The sequence below is a fragment of the Filicampus tigris genome, chromosome 15, assembly GCF_054856515.1.
Source record: "Filicampus tigris isolate MCC_2025a chromosome 15, RoL_Ftig_1.0, whole genome shotgun sequence".
Classification (NCBI taxonomy): domain Eukaryota; kingdom Metazoa; phylum Chordata; class Actinopteri; order Syngnathiformes; family Syngnathidae; genus Filicampus; species Filicampus tigris.
In genome coordinates, this window is record NC_141231.1 from 11065725 (window position 1) to 11083806 (window position 18082).

The window sequence follows — 18082 nt, forward strand, 5'->3', positions numbered from 1 at the left end:
TCGGGGAACAGGATTGAAGACCCCTGATGTACAGGAACATGTGCAAGGAAATATTTTGGTTAACCATTTAAAATCGCTGTTAAAGGGTGGATGCAGACTCGAAGATGTGGCATTCCACGCCTTTTAATACTGTTGGAAATAATACTTACAATTACTTTGGAACATCTGGAATACGTTTGAGCGAAACATAAGCCCCCAGAAAGTTGTATAAATAATTCAAAACATAACAATAATAATAGAAAGATGATTAGAGCTCTGTGACAGCATGACGTGAGCGAGAGAAAACGTCCGCAGGCAAACTACGGGAAGCGTGACGGTATTAACGAGGATCCCTGAATACAACACTGCCCCCAGCTCACACACACAGATGGAGCCTGGACTGGTAGCGGCTGCTCGGCGACCAGCAGCCCGGCTACTGCCCCTTTGTATAGCGGCGCGGTGTGGGTCGTAGCCGGGGAGTGTGGGCATTCACTGACGGATATAACCTCTCGGTACCCGGCCAGGTTAGCGTCACCGGACCTCTAGCTCTCCCGGCTAGCCAACAGCAGGTGTCACGTATGGAACTTTATGCATTGAATTGTTAGCATCAGCTAGCGTTGCTACCTAGCCCGGAGATGTCTCGGTGTTCGGCACTTAGCTGACCCACCCTCCCCTCCCACCGCACCGCACACACACACAAAAAATTGATTTACAGCCGCTCCAAAGTAGACAGCAATGCGGGAGACGTTACGGTCCGCCGGTGTCGGATTACTGGACGTGTTGGTGGTACGACTGCAACCGGCCCGGCAGCGTCGAGCATCATGAGCGACTGCTATGGCGGCACGGTGCAGCTGCCTGATGTTGAGGGCGGGGAAGACGACGAATGTTTGGTGCCCCTCTCCCCGGTGTTGCTCGACGCTTCCGGGGTGCCCATCATCCCGGTGCCCGCCCTAGAATGCCGCACTACGGGGACGGAGGGGGTCGTTGTTAGGGAGAATCTTAACAAACAAGGGAGTGAGCAACAGCGGGTCCTCGTTAAAGGCACCGGGAAAGTGGTGGGGGGCAAGTGGGAGGCAAACGGGAACTACTCGACTGGCATCCACGCCCAGGAGGATGGAAGCAAACTCGGCAAGAAGAGGAGGCCGGTGACGGTGGACACTTCCAAAGCCAAAACCTCCCTGGAAGGACTCAAGATCAGCATCAGGCAGCTCAAGTGGAAAGAGGTTTGTACAATGAAAAGTGGAAATGTGACATATTTTGAGTTAAAAAGTAGGAGTCCTTTCGAGAATTTAGTCACTTTTTCAAGACAAAACGTTTACATTTTCAAACAATGATTTCATGTGGGTTATTTTTCTATCTAAAATGAAACATATCGATCCTCAAGCAAACCAAAAAAAATCTTAAAAATAAAAAGCACAATACAATGAGATTGAAGTTTAAATTTTAGTTATATGGTGTTAATATCACCAGCTAAAATTTAGCAAGTGATTTTTTTAAGCAAAAAAAAAAAAAGCAGCAACATCATGCAAATAAAGTCCTTTTTATATCTCTTTTGTAAAAAAACCAACAACTTTTAAGCCTGTATGGATTTTTTTCAAAATAAATGTTTGGTTTTGCCTGCGTTGTTTTCTTTTAGAAAAAAAATGTCATATTACAAATTTAAAGTTGGAAAATGTATTTTTTCTCGTGAAAAAAAGTTGTGATTAAAAAGTAAACATGTACTGGGAGTGACACTCATTTGAAGCTATGTTAGCTCTTTGTGAAACGGACTCTGCACATTCAGGCAGGGCAGAATATTGGACGTTTTTTGAAGTAATTTACCCGTTCTACCCTCCTAACAGTCTTTGGAATGTGAGATTTGTTGTACTTGGAGAAAAGAGCAGGGCCTCTATCTGTGAACCTTGTAGGACACCAACTGCTGACAAGGCAGCACAAGGGCGTTATTGATTAATTTAACTCATTCACTGCCAGACATTTTCAGACCCTCTTTTACCCTAACGTTCAAAACATTTAAAAAATATATATACCGGTAAATCAATTCCTGGGATTGAATGGCTGGAGCTGTCAAAAGACAAGTACGTTTGTCAATGGCAGTGAATGAGTTAATGGCATCATGCTGTTTCTGGCATGAAGGAGGTGTCGACAATTTGAGGATTACTTGCAACCCGATTGCGACAGGTTGTTAAACTTTCATGAAGCTGTTAATTGAGTCCGTTCTTCTTACTCTATTATCGGCCATTGTGATCGTGGCCCTGCCATGAACCCACTGCGTGAAACGATAGACAGGCCTCTTGGTCCGCATGGCAAACATTGCATTTTGCTACCTGTCAACTTGGCTACATCTGCACGATTCAGCACACACAGAACTGTCCAGGTGTCATCTGATTTTTCAGGCATATGGCACTCTCTCGACCAGTGGAAATGATTAGCTGTAAACTGGTCTAATCCAATAGTCTTTAAATCCTCTTTCAGGCAACAGAGAACGAACCAAATTGTTGGCATGACGACAGCAGAAACGAGAGTGGCAACATCGCTTATAATCATCGTGGAGGTAGTTTGGGAAAGCATTTTAGGTTATTCTACTAACTAAAAGATTATTTTTTGAGAATATTCATTTTCTGTGCAATGAAATATAGTCTTTTGAGATTATAGTTAGAATTTAACTAGCAATTTTTGAAATGTTACATGTAAAAATACTGGAATTAAATTCTTATACCTGGAAAATAGCCTTATTTGTTTGAACAGAAAATAACATGAACGGTGTCTTTTAAAAAAAAATATTTTTAGGAAAAAAGGTGATTTTACAAAAATACTGCTTTGTGTTCTGAATTCGTTTTTTTTGACAAGATTAAAATGTAATTGTGATTTTTGGAGGTAATATTTGTATCTATTTGAAAGGATAAACGGTTCAGGTAATAGATGGATACATTATATAACAAGATCAAAATATTAAATAAAAATACGACTAGAATAAGACGTAACGAAGTAAAAAAAAAACTTATTTTTTGCGTCACACTGCATTAATAATTTCATATTTTTACGAGGATAAAAAGTCATCATAATATGTCAAGTTTATTTTCTGTGCAATAAAGTTGGTATAAAGTCCAAATTTTTGCAGTTAGTGAAACGGCACTTGAGATTTTCCATACATTTTCCTGTAGTAGCAGCAGCCCTCCCTCCTCCACGCACTAGCATGCTGACTCACTAATGGGATGCTCTTTTCAAAATCTATCTGGGATCATCCTCATGCTGAAGTCCAGGTGGCTCGTGCCGAAATGGATGAGACCGCCAAGTGCAAGATGTCTAATAAGCTCTTGTCGTGCCAGGATGCACACAATTCAAACCGAGAACCCCCTGGAAATGGCCGACTACCTATATGTTTCACAGCATAGGGTATTTGGTTGATTTCATGTGTTCTGTCATGCTGAACATTTCGGATTTTGCATTTGGTGCTGCTCCTGTTGGGGATTTCAGAACCTCTAAACTGATTTTTTTTTTTTTTTTTCCCACGCTCCAAAAATCTGAATCTTAGTAGGATAAAGTTGTAATTCTTTGTTGTGTATGTGTGTGTTTAGCCATGTGCCTAATTTTGTGCTTCACATTCTCCTGGGCGAGTCTTGTCTGGCACACTTAAAATACATTAGAAACAACAAAGCCGCTTACAAAAAAACAAACATGTATAGGTTCTTTTTTTTTTCTTCTTTTTTGTGTGCATTTTGTCACGAGGAAGATGAGTATTGGATATTCATGGTAATTGGATACACTGGTGGTGACATTTTCCAAAGCGAATCGCACGAATATGTTATGAGAACAAAGATATATTTTTTGCCTTTGAATTTTTGAGTGTGTGAAGGTGCCGGATTTCATGTTTATTGGGAGCAGTGGTGTCGGATGTGAATACTTCCCTAACGCGAGTCATGTCTGGCACATTTTGTTTCTGTCTCTAGGCACTTAAATTTTTTTTATTTATTTATTTATTTATTTTTGGAACGCTCATGATGAATTTGTCGGATTCAGTGTTAATTGGATTCACCGTTCTTTATGGCCAAACGATCTTTAGAACCTGGGTATAGTGTCACTTTCACGGCGCAATGCAAAGTAACATGTCCTAGCTACAGTTAATCAAGATTATCCTTCCAAGAGAATAAGCTAACGCACTAATCCTGCGCTCTGGGGTAAACGTGAGTATGTTTTGTGCTTGATTGTCCTAAATAACCCCCCCCCCCCACACACACACACACACACTTCAATTCGTATCTGCAGATTCCCACAGGAAGAAGAGCGCCATGTGACATCTACTGGCACGGCGTCTCCTTCCACGACAATGAGAACATCACATCAGGCCAGGTGAACAAGTTCCCAGGTACTTAACGGCCTTTGATGACTTTGAACCTCGTCCCCAGGATGGAGTGTGCGTCCGTTGTAACCCTCACTCGCTTGTCAGGAATGCTGGAAATGTCGCGCAAGATCAACCTGAGTCGAGCGGTGCGCATAATGCAGGAGCTGTTCCCCATGGAGTACGACTTCTACCCTCAGTCGTGGATCATGCCTGATGAGTACCAGCAGTTCTCCACGCAGGTATGCGCAATAAAGACACTCTCCAAATGGCTTTGGTTGCTCAGCGTTAATTGCAAAAAGGAAATTGAAAGTTACTAAAAAATGCACTGAAGCTGTGGACAAATGACATCCGAATGTTTTCTTAAAGAAAATTGGGAGGGGGGGGGATTCACCCCAATAACCCGTCGATGCTATCAAAATTGTAGGTGAATTTAGACCCCTGCATACTTGGCAATTTGGCATCTGTGAATTCACATATTCATAGATTAAAAAAAAAAAAAAAAAAAAGTTCATCATTTTTATTTATTTTTGTTTTTTGTGGGGGCTGTCTGGGGGTTCGGATTTTCCAACATCCACTCCCAAGCCCCTAATTATGAATTATTTTCACTGCCTTTTCTTTTTGGCCTTTTGTCAGCTTCGCATGGTGAAGGAGAGCGACGCCACGCTCACCCCCACGTTCATCGTCAAGCCCGACGGCGGCTCTCAGGGCGAAGGCATCTACCTCATCCGCGACCCCGGCGAGCTGAGGCTGGCAGTGGCGGGCGCTCAGGCCCGACAGGCCGTGGTGCAGGAGTATATCCACAAGCCGCTACTGGTGGACAAGCTCAAGTTCGACATCCGCCTCTATGTGCTGCTCAAGTCACTGGAGCCGCTGGAGATTTACATTGCCAAGGAGGGCCTGACGCGCTTCTGCACTGAACCCTACCAGGTACTCCGCCCAGGCTCCTTGTCTTTCATTTTCCTTCCTAGTCTTATGAATGCACTCCTGATCAGCAGGGAATGCTTTTTTTGTTTGATTGATTTTTTTTTTTGGGAGTGAGGCGTGGGGTGTATTTTGTCTTTCATATTTTTGAATGGTTTGTATGACTTGAAAATCTTGACCAATGTGTATAAATGGCAGCAAAACTCTTGAAATAGAGACAATCATAAAAAGGGCAAAATGATTATGGAAAATAATCCTAATTGCGATTCCCCCCCCCCCCCCCAAAAAAAAAATTGTGATTGCGATATGAGCAGCAATTAATCTCAATTACAACAAACAATATCAGAATACAATATAAGATTCTATTGTTTATTTTTAAATGGACTGCCCCCAAACTACATTACTCACCTCATTAAGGTTTACAGTCCACTGAGTTTCGGGGGACAGCACCTTCTTGTGGAGACAAGGACAAACCTTAAAACCCGGGGGAGGACAGGGCTTTTTCAGTGGTCGCCCCCAGACTCTGGAACGCTCTGCCCTTCCATATTAGAACGGCCTCCTCAGTCGAGTGTTTTAAATCTCATTTTAAGAGACCCACTTCTATTCTCTGGCTTATAACATTGCATGAGTTGTGTGTTCCTCTGTGTTTTTTAAAATCTTTATTCATTTTTTTTATTTTATGTATTTATTTATTTTATTTTATTTTTTCATGTATTCAATGGTTGTAATTTCACAACCAGATACTCTGTGCAGCACTTTGCAACTGTATTGTTTTCAAAATGTGCTTTATAAATACATTGGACTGGATTGGATTGTGCAGTATTCAGTTGTTAAATTATTCAATGCAAACAAAGCACACTCACATGAGACTCATCAGTAATATTAGCTAGTATAGTAGGCTAACTGGTGCAAAAAAAAAAAAAAACACATGGGAAAACAAATATGTGCACTAGCTTTTTATGTATAAAGTCATTAAAGTGTCCTTCTGGCAGATACACACAATAATCAATGTTAGGGAATGTAGGCAAACTGGAACAGTTAACTAGACTACACTGAGCAAAACAGAACCAAACTTTCACTTATATTGTTGATGGTGCACGAGGGGAATTCAAGGACCACCAAGAAAATCAACAAACGAAAAAAGAGCTATCGATGCATTAAATCTTACAACGCCGTGTACCCACCAGATGGCGCCAAGTAATACTTAATTGCTTTATCCTGAGCACAAAACGGGATGTAAAATATTTTAAGCAAATAACGAAGCCTCGTTCCAAAACAATCTGCATTTTTGTATTTATGTGGAACTTTCCACACCTCACCCACACTTTCAATGACGCTCTGCTGTTGTGCATCAGGAGCCGAGCCAGAAGAATCTGGGCCACGTGTTCATGCACCTGACCAACTACTCGCTCAATGTGCACAGCGGCAACTTCGTGCACTCGGAAAGCCAGAGCACGGGCAGCAAGCGCACGCTATCCAGCGTGCTGCAGCGGCTGGCGACCAAGGGCGTGGATGTCAAGAGGGTTTGGTCGGACATCATCGCCCTGGTCATCAAGACCGTCGTCGCCGTGCTGCCTCAACTCAAAGTTTACTACCAGGCCGACATCCCTCCCGGGAAGCCCGGACCCTCATGCTTCCAGGTGATGCATTCGCGTTGTTGACCTGCTGCAACAATACAACCAAGATACAGCAGTTCCTTCACTTGCCGATGCACTTTTCTTTGAAAGTATTACTTTTTGGGAGGAAAATACATATGAATATCCTCATAATAATGTTGACTTTTCCCGGGGGGAAAAAAATACCCTTATTGTCAAACAAATCTAACGTTTGTCCTTTCTAAAGTAGAGTCTTTAAAAAAAAAAAAAAAAAAATTCACCCCCAAAAATTCATTTTTTTCTAAAAAGTATACATTTTTTGCCAAAAGTAAAAAAAAAAAAAAAAATGAAAATAACAATAGAATAAAAATAAAATGGAACAAATCCCAATCCTAAAAACATTACCTTTAAAAACGGACATATTCTTGGAAAAATATAACTTCTTTACCCCAAAAAATACCTTTTCTCAGAAAAAGGGAAATGTTTGTTCCTGTATTTTTCATCCCCCAAATTATTTTTTGTTAATAATTACTTAAAAAAAGAAAAAAATATTCTTGTAAAAACTACAACTTTTTTTTTCTAATAAAACCAAACCCTTTTCTCTTGGAAAAAAATATCTTCAGTTGAAGTAATACAATACAGTTTGTGTTCAAATTAATCTCCCGAAATAAATTACAATGCAATTCTTGCAAAATCACCCCGCCCCTCCAGTTAAAATAAAGAAAAAACAACAACTTCAGAAAAACGACTTCCTCCTTCTAAATTACATTTACTTAAAAAGATGAGTGTAGAAAAAAACACACGTTAAGAAAAAAGGAAAAACAATTTTTTTTTTCTAATAAAAATACATTTTTGTTCCTAAAAGACATTTTTTTAAAGGTATTTTTTTCTGCCCAAGAACTAAGACAATTTAAAAAAAATGACTTTACACACATAAAAATCAAACTTTAAAAAAACGTTTTCCCTCATTCGCCCCCTGATTTTTTTCCTACATTCCAAAAAACCCTCTAACTTTTTTCCTCCCAAAAATCTTACTATGTGACAAAAAAAACAACAGCAACATGTAACAATAAAAATGAGTCTTTATTCGAAAGCACCAGTAGGTGACAGTGTTGTTCTGTAAAAAAAAAAAAAAAAAAAAAAAATCCTTCCCATTTCTTCTCCATACTTTCTCAGACATTTTCAAAAGGTGAGTAGTTTAACTTTACTTTACTTTCAGTTTATTTTATACTTGAATTTATTTTAAACCTTGTTGTACAGGTAACAGAATGTAAAACAATGCCTGAATGTTGTCGAATGACCTTTTGTTGTCAGATCTTAGGTTTCGATATCCTTCTGATGAAGAACTTGAAGCCCGTCCTTCTCGAGGTCAACGCCAACCCGAGCATGCGCATCGAACACGAGCAAGAGGTAAGGAAGGCGCTCCTCTCAACCTCTTCGGCTCTTCCTGATTATCCGTGTCCGTGTTGTAGGTGGCGCCGGGAGTGTTCGAATGCGTTCCCAGTCCGGTGGATGAGGAGGTGAAAGTGGGCGTGATCAGGGACACGCTACGCCTGGTGGACCCCGGACTCAAGAGAGCATCCTCGTACGTGCTGCCCATCTCGTTTCCTTCTCTTCTTTGTTCTCGAATACGTATCCGCTTTTTTTCTCTTAAAATATGCACTAATCGTCGTTTCCTCCCAAAAGAAATACAAATTAATTCACATATGGTTGTACGTTTTTCTAGGATGTCTTCATAAAAATGTCATAATTGTCGATTAAAAAGCATCTGCATTGGAATTGTCATTTGGGGGCATGTGTCGAAAAGTTGCCACCGGAGGTCGACATGCGCCGAGGAGGCGGCGGGCGATGGCCAAGTCAGGAAGCATCCCGACGGCATGCCCTCGCCGTGCCTGAAGCAGGTGTACCCCAAGTACAGCCGGCAGTTCAACTACCTTCGGCTGGTGGAGCGCATCGCCGCCCTCTTCGTCCGCTTCCTCGGCGTCAAGGGGAACATGCGCCTCGGGCCCACCGCCTTCAGAACCTTCATCAGGTACCCAAAGCTCTGCTTGGACATGTGCTTTACACAATTTAAGTTAATTTAACATTTTAAGGTGACTTCATTCGAAAAAAAAATCCGAACCTTCCACTACAGTGGCTACCACCTATAAAATGCTGCATGTCCAACATTATAGATGTATTCATTATTGCACATAAACCTTTTCATTTTTTCTATTTTTCAAAGAGTAAATGCAAATATGGTGTGCTAAAAAGTTAAATATAACAGTTTTTTTTATACCACAAGGTAACCCGTCTACCACTAGTAGTCATACAAATACAGCACTACTACTACTAATACTATACAACGCTACTAGTACAATACCTGTAAAGTATCACATTTAGTTTCATTACCGTGACACCAATGACACACAAATGAGTCATTTTCACATGTTGTTCAAAAAACATTGTATGATTTTTCTGCATTGTGTCCTGATTGTGTGCAGGAACTGCAAGCTGAGTAGCAGCAACTTGACCATGGCGTCCGTTGACATCCTCTACATTGACATCGCACGGCGCTGGTCCGGAGCTTTGCCGGACTCTCGGGAAGCAGGTATTGAGAAGGACGCGGCTCATCAATTGCTCAGCTCAAAACAAGTTTTCGCAGAATCTAAAACACGGTTTGTGCGTTTAGAGGGGGCATATTTTAATTCTGGCTTGGTGATGATTCACTTTTTTGCGGTTCGTATTTGTGCTTTCCCTCATGCTGCACCACCTCGTTTCCCTTCCAAAAAAAATGATGAAAGGATCACATCACCTTTTGTCATCGCCTTGAAGCTTTTCACGAACGAGCACACTTCTTGGCTTTAATGAGTGCGAAGTCAGAGGCTTTTCGTCTGTAGAACAAGACAAAGGCAGTTGAAGGGAAAATATCACTTTCATGGAAAAAGTCAAATATTTAGAGTCACTCTTTCAAGAATAAACTTTTTTCTTGAACAAGTAAAATATTTCAATTTTGGGGGGTGATATTCTTGAATATATATATTTTTTTCTAAGTGAAGAATGAGTTTTGATTCAAGTGGTACTGCTTACCGGTATAGAAAAAAATGTTATATTAATTTTAAGAGAATGGTGTACTTTTTATAGGACTTTTGAAATTATAAGAATGTCACCTTACTGTAAAGGTGAATCATTAAACAAAGAATTAAACAAAAACCGTAATCTTATGCTAACATATATTGTATTATAACCTTTCAAACAACTACTGCTTGACACACACGGAGCAGCGACACATAAAAACAGAGCATATGACAATACTCATAGGCATACTGCACATTCCTTTTTTCCCCAGGCATGGGCCTTCAGGCCTTTGTGGAGGCCTTCTTGTATCTGGCGGCGCGCAGATTCAAGTCACAGACACCCCGGGAGCAGGTGGCGTCCCTCCTGGATCTGTGCGAGGTCCAGCTGGAGTCGCCAACGCCGGGCCCCGAGGAGCGCCGCTCGCTGAGTTGCGGGCGGGCGGCGTCCCGCAGCAGCAGTGGGGTGCCCAAGCCCCACGTCCAGCACCTTGGGTTGGCCCCGCCCTCACCCGCGGCTGCATCTCTATCGCGCAGGGCCTCCAGCCAGGACTGCCGCAGAGCCAAGCCTCGCTCGCGAGAGGCCCATGCTGAGAACTGAGGTTGCTTGCCTTCCCCTTTTCCTGGTAAACATGCACATGCTACTCCAGGGGGTGGGCAATATATGACCCGGGGGCCACATAGTAGAGGCGGGGGGCAGCTCACATTGACATTATCAAGAGTCCTGTAATATCATTTCTCCAAAATTACTTAAAGATTATTAATTGTAGATTGTTAAAAAAAACAAATGATTATTTCCTGTAAATAAAATAAATATTACTAATTAAATGAAAATTTTACATATACATTTAACATTTTTGAATTTGGTGAATTCAATATAATTGCTTTCAGTAATGCAGTATGCATACAGTACATTTATAATAAAATAAAAACATGAACATTCTATTATTAGAATAAATATTTTACCTGTGCTTGTATTGTTTTTAATTTGACATTTCATAATTCGTCGCATAATTTATTGTAATATAATTTTGAAAAAAGTAAAACCATTTTACAAAATTGTTCACTGTATCCGTGTTTTATTTCATCATTTGTTTCAATTATATCATTTAAAAAATAAAGTTTATTAAAATGAATTTTTACAATTTTTACGTGTTCATTTAAAATGCCATTTAATAACTGATAAAGGGATTTATTTTGCGTATATTTTGGAAAAAATGTAAAAGAATTTTACGGTTTTATTTTCTTAAATTACATGAATCATAAGCAAAACTGAAAAAAAATGAGTTACTTTATTATTAAAATGAATGTTTACATATTTTACATATTTTTTAAAAAGAAGTGTTTAATGTAAATTCATAATTGGCCAATAAAAAAAAAGTAGTACGGTACAATTATGTCTTCATTCGATAAATTCAGTGTTTATGAAATTCTGATGGAATTTTCCAAGTTCCGACTGTCTGTGAGGCCATAAAGAGATCTCAATGTGATTGTTATGAACAAGATGGGGTGGGCGGGAGTGTACAAGCACGGTCAGCGGGCACAGCAAGTGAACAAATTGCTGTTTGGAAGCGAAGGCGGCCACAGCCAGTTGATTACTGTAAAAACAAAAAAATCAATGATGTCATCGATAAATGATGTCGCCCGTTTTGAAACCCAAAGGTGGCCCTTGAGCACAAACATTTGCCCACCCCTACCCTGCGCTCACGATTAGTCAGCTCTTGGTTTTGCACAAAGACACATTAGCACACAAATGTATGCATGCGTCTATAAAAAAAATAAAAACTTAAAAAGAAAAACATGGAAGGTAGGTAGAGGAAAAAGTCTTCAATAAATTCTATCCATTTTATTTGAATGCCAAGATGATTGAAACTGGGCAGCTGTTCAATTTGTTTGATGTGGACATGAAGTAGATACTACTAGTGCACTAGTTTCAGAAAGTTTGACCAAATAAAGATTTGTATGCACCTTAAGCTTCATTTTGTAGCATTTCTACCTCGCCTAGTTCCGCCTTGCATGGAAAGATTTGACAGGCTGCGTATGGACTTTCTGCTAGTGGCTTCAGGGAATAACAATCCTGCAACATCTAGATCATCCTATGGAGGCTTAACATTTGATTAAATGCAACAAGAGACCACAGCACAACTTTCTGTGTGCATATTAGAGTAAATTTCTTTCTAGAAGAAAATGCCAGGATCTTGAAGAATGTTTTTCAGAGAGAGTTTTATTTACTTTTTGTCAAAAACAATTTGATAAGAGGGATTCCAGAGGTTATTTTAGTTTTTTTTTTTTAATAAGTGATTTATTTTTTGCAAAACAGTTCAACTAAAATCTGAATTAAAGTTTAGCTTTTTTTTTTTTTAAAGAAAAATATCACTTTGCATTTTTTGAGAGAAAGAGAGGCACAAGCAGATCTTAAAATAGCTAAATAAAACTTTAATAATAGGTCTTGTTGCAAATGTACATACATTGCACGGCCACATTTGGACAACACAAGTTTCTCTGTACATTATTGTTTTGTCACGTTTTGCTGCCAAAAGGGAAAACAAACAACAACAAAAAAACCTAATAAACAACAGAATTCAACAAATACGGGTACTTTGAACATAATTACAAAAGGTATTTTCTACAAGTTCATAGAAAACATACAACATATTTTGCTATATATATATATAGCTGATTCATCTTGGAGCTCATCCTGACTGTAAACTTGTTGGTGTTATCTTAGCGCAGCATAACATAGCAGGGGCTAAACCAGCTCATTTCAATTGAAACTGACGAGTCTTTCATCTATGGGAGCAGCATCGACAGTAGTGACGCAGCTGTTTTTTGTTTGGTTTTTTTTTTTAACAAGAGACTGTGCAACTTTTTGGCCACCGGGCTGAAAATGAGTTTGCTGTTTGTACAAGTGAGTTGGGCACACCAAAATACCAGGATGTATATTAAAAAAAAAAAAAAGTAAAATCGGCATTCAATAGCATTAGGTAACACAATAAGTTGTTGATCACTAATTCCCAAATATTCATATTAGGAAAATAAAACAAAAAAACCTGGTTCCCAAAATCCAAGCAGATAAATCCAAAAAATTAATAAAAACAATGAGTGCTGGAGAGAGCTCATGGAATCTGCTATTGTAGGTGCTTTAAAAATACTGGACGTATTTCATAATAGTATAATTATTATCTTAGACAAATTTTAAAAAAGGGCTCATTGTCTATTATAATCCGGCACCAAAATTCTAAAAAAGCTGGTGTTTAATGAGGTTTACAAAAAAAAATCAAACGAAATGAAATCATGTTATGTAAACAAAAAGAGGGTAGAAAAAATGTTAGTCTTAAAAAAAATGGTACGTCTAAAGTGAACAAAGTAAACACAACTGGTCGTTAACTTCCAACCTTGTTGGTCGATAATTATCCTACTCTGGAATCAGGGTCATGTGTTGTAAAAAGAAAAAAAAAAGGGGTAGATTTTATTTTTTTTTTTTCATTTTTTTAGTAGATTAAAAAAAAAAATCATAGCATCTTAAGTAAATGAAACAAAAGGTCAAGGTCACTGGTTGTTAATGCCGTACAATTCTGGGAGTAAAAAAACAACACAAATTTAAGAAAAAAGGGTTTTTGGACATTTAAAAAAAAAAGATGTATTTGGCAATTAATACAAAAAGTCGGCAGTAGCTAATAGCCCCAAATGTGATTTTTGGTAGTCTTGGTCAAGTATCTTAAAGTTTTGGTGAAATCACATAACTGAACTAGCAAAAAAAAAAAAAAAAATGAAGCCGGGTTAAAAAGCTGCATAGTCTCTGGTCTTGATATTTATGTGGCATCTTTTGATATTTTACAAATAACCGCAGTCCTTGCGCTCCCTTTCTTTAGTTAATAATAAACAAAAAAACAAGCTTACACCAGCCGCTTAACGTAAAAGTGCATAGACGTTTGAGCCATGAGAAAGCCACAATTGTGCTCGCCAATCTCAAGCTCAAGAATGCGTGACTCCCAAACCGGACCCTCCCTCCATCCCCCCACAAAAACTCATCTTGTTTTTGATAGCAATAGCAGCACACTGCTAGCGGTGCTAGTTTGTATTTACAACACCCAGGATGACGATACAGCAGAGTTTGAGCGCAAGGTAACACTTGACAAGAAAAAAACAAAACAAATAACTTTAGGTCAGAATTAATGTAGGCGTCTGCATTTAAAAATGTATTTTTTTAATAATGTTTTTACACTTTCCTGCTGCAGTCAGTAACCAGTGATTCATAACCAATTATCCAACTTCACTTTTTTGAGTACAAATATGTGGTCTATTCATTCGTATGCGTCTTCAACGAGCCATTGGACCTCCCAATTGGTAACATAGCGTAGCGACTGCCACTGAATGGGTAGGATTAAAGATTAGCAGCGGGTGAAGTAGCAGGACACATTGAGGATCACCCTGGGTTCCAGAGTTGCGCTGGTTTCTCACAGAATCTGTAGTCATTAGTCGGGTTTTGTTTATTTTAGTAGGTTTAAAAGTACGAAGGTAATAGTGATAGGGTATTGGGTACTGTAAAGCGCTTAAGTTTTAGGGAAGGATTTAGGATTTGGGTTAAGGGGTAAATTGGGTTCAGAAAACCAGCATTCAGGTAGAGGTAAATTGTTGGTTTTAGGGAAGGGGGAAAAAGAATGGGTTTGATTTTGGTATCAAACCAAAAGGGTAGGACAGGATTGTGGGATAAGGGTGGAAGGGTTTGGGGAATCAGTCTTAGAGTAGGGTCAAGTGTTTGCTTTTATGGAAGCACTTTGGGTATGATTTTGGTGTAGGACAGGTTGTGGTTTTACGAAATCAGAGCCAAGATAGAGTTCATGAGTAGAGGTTAGCGTTTGTAAAACCAGACCCAAGGTAGAGTTCAGGGGTAGAGGGTCGTGTTCAGAGTCTGTGGTTGTAATGAAAAACTTTCGGTTTTGGTTTAGGGGTAAATTTAAGATTCCAGAATCAGTCTTCAGGTCGGGATACGGTTTGGTTTTAGGGAGGAGACACAAATACAGGGTTTGATTTTAGAGCATTGATGAGGGTAGGACAGGATAAGGGAAAAATCTTGGAAGTACGGTAAGTGTCTGTCTTAGGGGAACTGAAATGAGTTTGGGTTTGATTTATGTTTGGGGTAAAGGTGGAAGGGTTTGATGTTGGGTTTTTGGAGGAATAAATTCTTCAGGTAGGTTTTGAGTCGAACCTGGAAAGAATATTCTGCTTTAGCCAAGACAGGATTTGCATTTTGTATTTTCAAGTCTGGTTAAGGGTAGGACTTGATTAGAGGGTTTGTGTTTGGGTAGGGTTACAGTAGATTAGAGTTGGGTACGATTTGGTATTTGGTGGTGTAGTAGTGGAGATTAGGTCACACCTTGAAAGAATTTTCTGCTTTAACCAAGCCACATTTTAGAATTTCAAGTTGGGTTAAAGGTAGGACTGACTGGGAGGATTTGTTTTGGGGTATACAGGAGATAAACTTTGGGGTTTGGTGGTACAGTGGTATGGTTTTGTTTGTCAGGGGAGGTTTAGGGAAGATCCAAACAACCTGGAAAGAATAAGACTCTTCAAATCAGGTCCAGGGTAGGCTGCGGGAGAAGGGAATAGGGTATGGTTTGGGATTAGGGAGTGTAGTGATAGGGTTGGGGTTTAGGTCAACTTTGGAGGAATAGGTTCCTCAGGTAGGAGATTCTGCATAAGTAGTTCACATTTTGCGTTTTGTAGTCGGGTCAACGGTAAGACTGAGTATGAGGCTTTGTGTTGGGTTATCCAGGAAATAAAGCCTTGGGGTATGGTTTGGCGATTTCTGTGGTAGAATTTTACAGGATTAGGTTGTCTGGCCAGATTTAGAAAAAGATCCAACAACCCGGAAAGTAGAAGACTGTGCTTTCACCAATCACATTTTTGGATCTAAATGAATCATCAGACAGGTAAGGAAAGGTCCGTTCCTTGGTGGTCTGGCCAGTCCAGTGTATAGCGTGTCCATCACCACAACATCCAGCCGGTGCAAGAAAACCTACGCGCTCTCGTTAGTCATCCTTTTAGAAGCATAAAAATAAAACTCCTAAATACAAGTCTGCTTTTACCTTTGACATTATCAAATATAGCCGCATGTGTGTGTATGTGTGTGTGTGTGTGTATAGTCTAGAAGCCCAAAAAAGGAAATGCATACATCTATATTAAATTGCATCAATATAGTATCACATAAATCTCATTTACTTACATATGTTTGTACAAGTTCTATCCTTTACAAATCCACAGTATATATTTGTGCCTTTTTTTTTCTTTCTTCTTAAACTCTTTGCAGGAATAGGGAGCTGTTGAATAAAGTCACCATCCTTAGCTTAAGGCGTTGCATGTACCAATAAAAGCTTTCACAAAGTGCACTACCAGGGAGGTCCGAGTGGAGCTGTAGTGGGTGTGACAGGGGACCCGCCCAATGGCTGAAGAGGTTGTTTCCGATTTTTAGCTCCCATTTGGTTCTTTAGAAACGTGGACTTGAAGCTAAAGCGCTAGCGAAGCGTCCTCATCTGCCGTGTAAGTAGTCGTCGAGAAAGACGTAGTGGTTTGTCCCCGGTCCTCAAATTGTCTTTTTGTACGTATGCATTCATATGTACAAGCGCCAAACCTGCCCTGATAGCCGAAACCCCATCTGGCGAATCTCCACCCTTGAAGTCCGCCTCTTCCCTTCCGACTCGCACGAGTGGTACAGATTGTCCCTTCCTGTAGGTGGGGAAATGTCTCCCCTGAGAAGAAAACGTTGCCGTGGTGGGTCCCGCTTTTTTTGTTTGTTTGTTTTTTTTTGCATCTAACAGTTGCTGCTGTTGCGGAACTCTCCGTTCTCGGTGATCTGCAGCTTGGTGGGATTGGTAGGTGAGATGCCATTGCGCGACTGCGTGCTGTAGCGCTCCTTCAGCTGCGTCAGGGCGCTCATGAGGCGAGCGTTGGCAGCGTCCAGGGACGCTATGCGCTTCTCCTGCGAGGAGACAGAACCAAAAAAAAAAGCCGTTTTCGGTAACACTTCCTTTGTACGGACAAATGACCCAGCATAGTAACATGAGTCGAGAGCAGGTTAATAATAGTTTTGAATTTTTCATTCAAGTCATTTTGTTTTGACTTTTTGATTTCGGTTGGTTTTAATTTGTTTTTAGAGCAAGTTTGTTAGTTTTTATTTTTTCAAAAATGCTTAGTTTGTAGTTTTTATTAGTATTATGGCCGTGTCAGACTACACGAATCTAGCTCAATTTTGGGCCGACAGACAAGGTAAACGTAGTGTCTCATAAACTGGGAGTCTGCTGGACTTTACCTGCGCATCGATGATTTTCTGCTTGGAGTCCACCACTGCCTGCATGTCTGAGTGATCTTTCTTCAGCTCCTCCTCCACCGACATCAACCTGGAAAAGGCATGCGGCGTCAAGACGGCGGTAAGAAAATGCTGCTCCCAGACTCCACGGATCTTCCTACCTGCTGATGATGCCTTTCATCTGGAGGTCCTTGTCATCCTGCTGCCGGCGCAGGCGCTCCTCCGACTCTTCCAGCCGGGCCTGGTATTCCATCAGGACCTTCTGGGCCTGCTCGTCCTGGCCCTTGAGACGGGCCTCATACTCCTCCAGCTTCTGCACCGAGGCCCGCAGCTTCTCTTGCAGCAGCGCAACCTCCTGCTGGTACTGCACCATTGGAAAGAGTCAGCGTTAAAAGTATGTCAAGCTCCAGGATGATCTTGCCTGGATTTAATGACATTTGTTCAGGAGCCCCTCGCAGGAGAGATTTTATTTCCCCCACGCAAGGACCCCCCTTCATAATCCTCACAATTAAATATTACGGTAGTATGTACCCTTTGCTGTTAAACGTATTCCACCCCAAAAATAAATTGGGTTTTTTTAAAAGCTGGAATATGTGAATAAAGGTGTATTAAAAAAAAGGATAAATCTTAATAAAGATGAGTCTTGTCAGGATAAAAATGTGTAATAGTAGAATAAGTTGCAATATATTAGAAGCAAAGTTGAATTAATTTTGCCTTTTATTCTAGGACTATATTCTTGGAAATAAAATATGCCCAATTATCAAAAATAAAGCTTAAGTCTCGTAATATGTATGTCTTTTCACAGTCCAGCTATTCAATCCCAGGAACTTATTTATAAATATTTTTTTCAACATTTTTCTAACGTTAGGGTAAAAGTGGGGCCTGAAAA

General features: G+C 40.1%; 2 protein-coding genes across 9 annotated transcripts in view; one reads left to right on the top strand and one right to left on the bottom strand.

The window, feature by feature from the left end:
- Positions 1 to 322: 322 nt before the first annotated feature.
- Positions 323 to 11860, top strand: ttll11 (tubulin tyrosine ligase-like family, member 11). The gene is made up of 10 exons (XM_086054308.1): positions 323 to 1202; positions 4243 to 4342; positions 4424 to 4557; positions 4952 to 5245; positions 6595 to 6879; positions 8149 to 8244; positions 8307 to 8419; positions 8642 to 8866; positions 9318 to 9424; positions 10163 to 11860. Exons 1-10 carry the CDS (start codon positions 801 to 803, stop codon positions 10486 to 10488), a joined length of 2082 nt encoding a protein of 693 aa, XP_085910434.1. The 5' UTR covers positions 323 to 800; the 3' UTR covers positions 10489 to 11860.
- A 442-nt stretch (positions 11861 to 12302) lies between these two features.
- Positions 12303 to 18082, bottom strand: part of dab2ipb (DAB2 interacting protein b) — a 91153-nt gene continuing 85373 nt past the window's right edge. For all 8 annotated transcript variants that reach the window (XM_086053355.1, XM_086053357.1, XM_086053358.1 and 5 more), the window contains 3 exons: positions 17355 to 17557; positions 17197 to 17284; positions 12303 to 16866 (listed from right to left, as the gene is read on the bottom strand). In XM_086053355.1, coding sequence (XP_085909481.1) covers positions 16699 to 16866; positions 17197 to 17284; positions 17355 to 17557 — 459 coding nt within the window. In that variant the 3' untranslated portion in view covers positions 12303 to 16698. The remainder of the gene's footprint in view (positions 16867 to 17196; positions 17285 to 17354; positions 17558 to 18082) is intronic.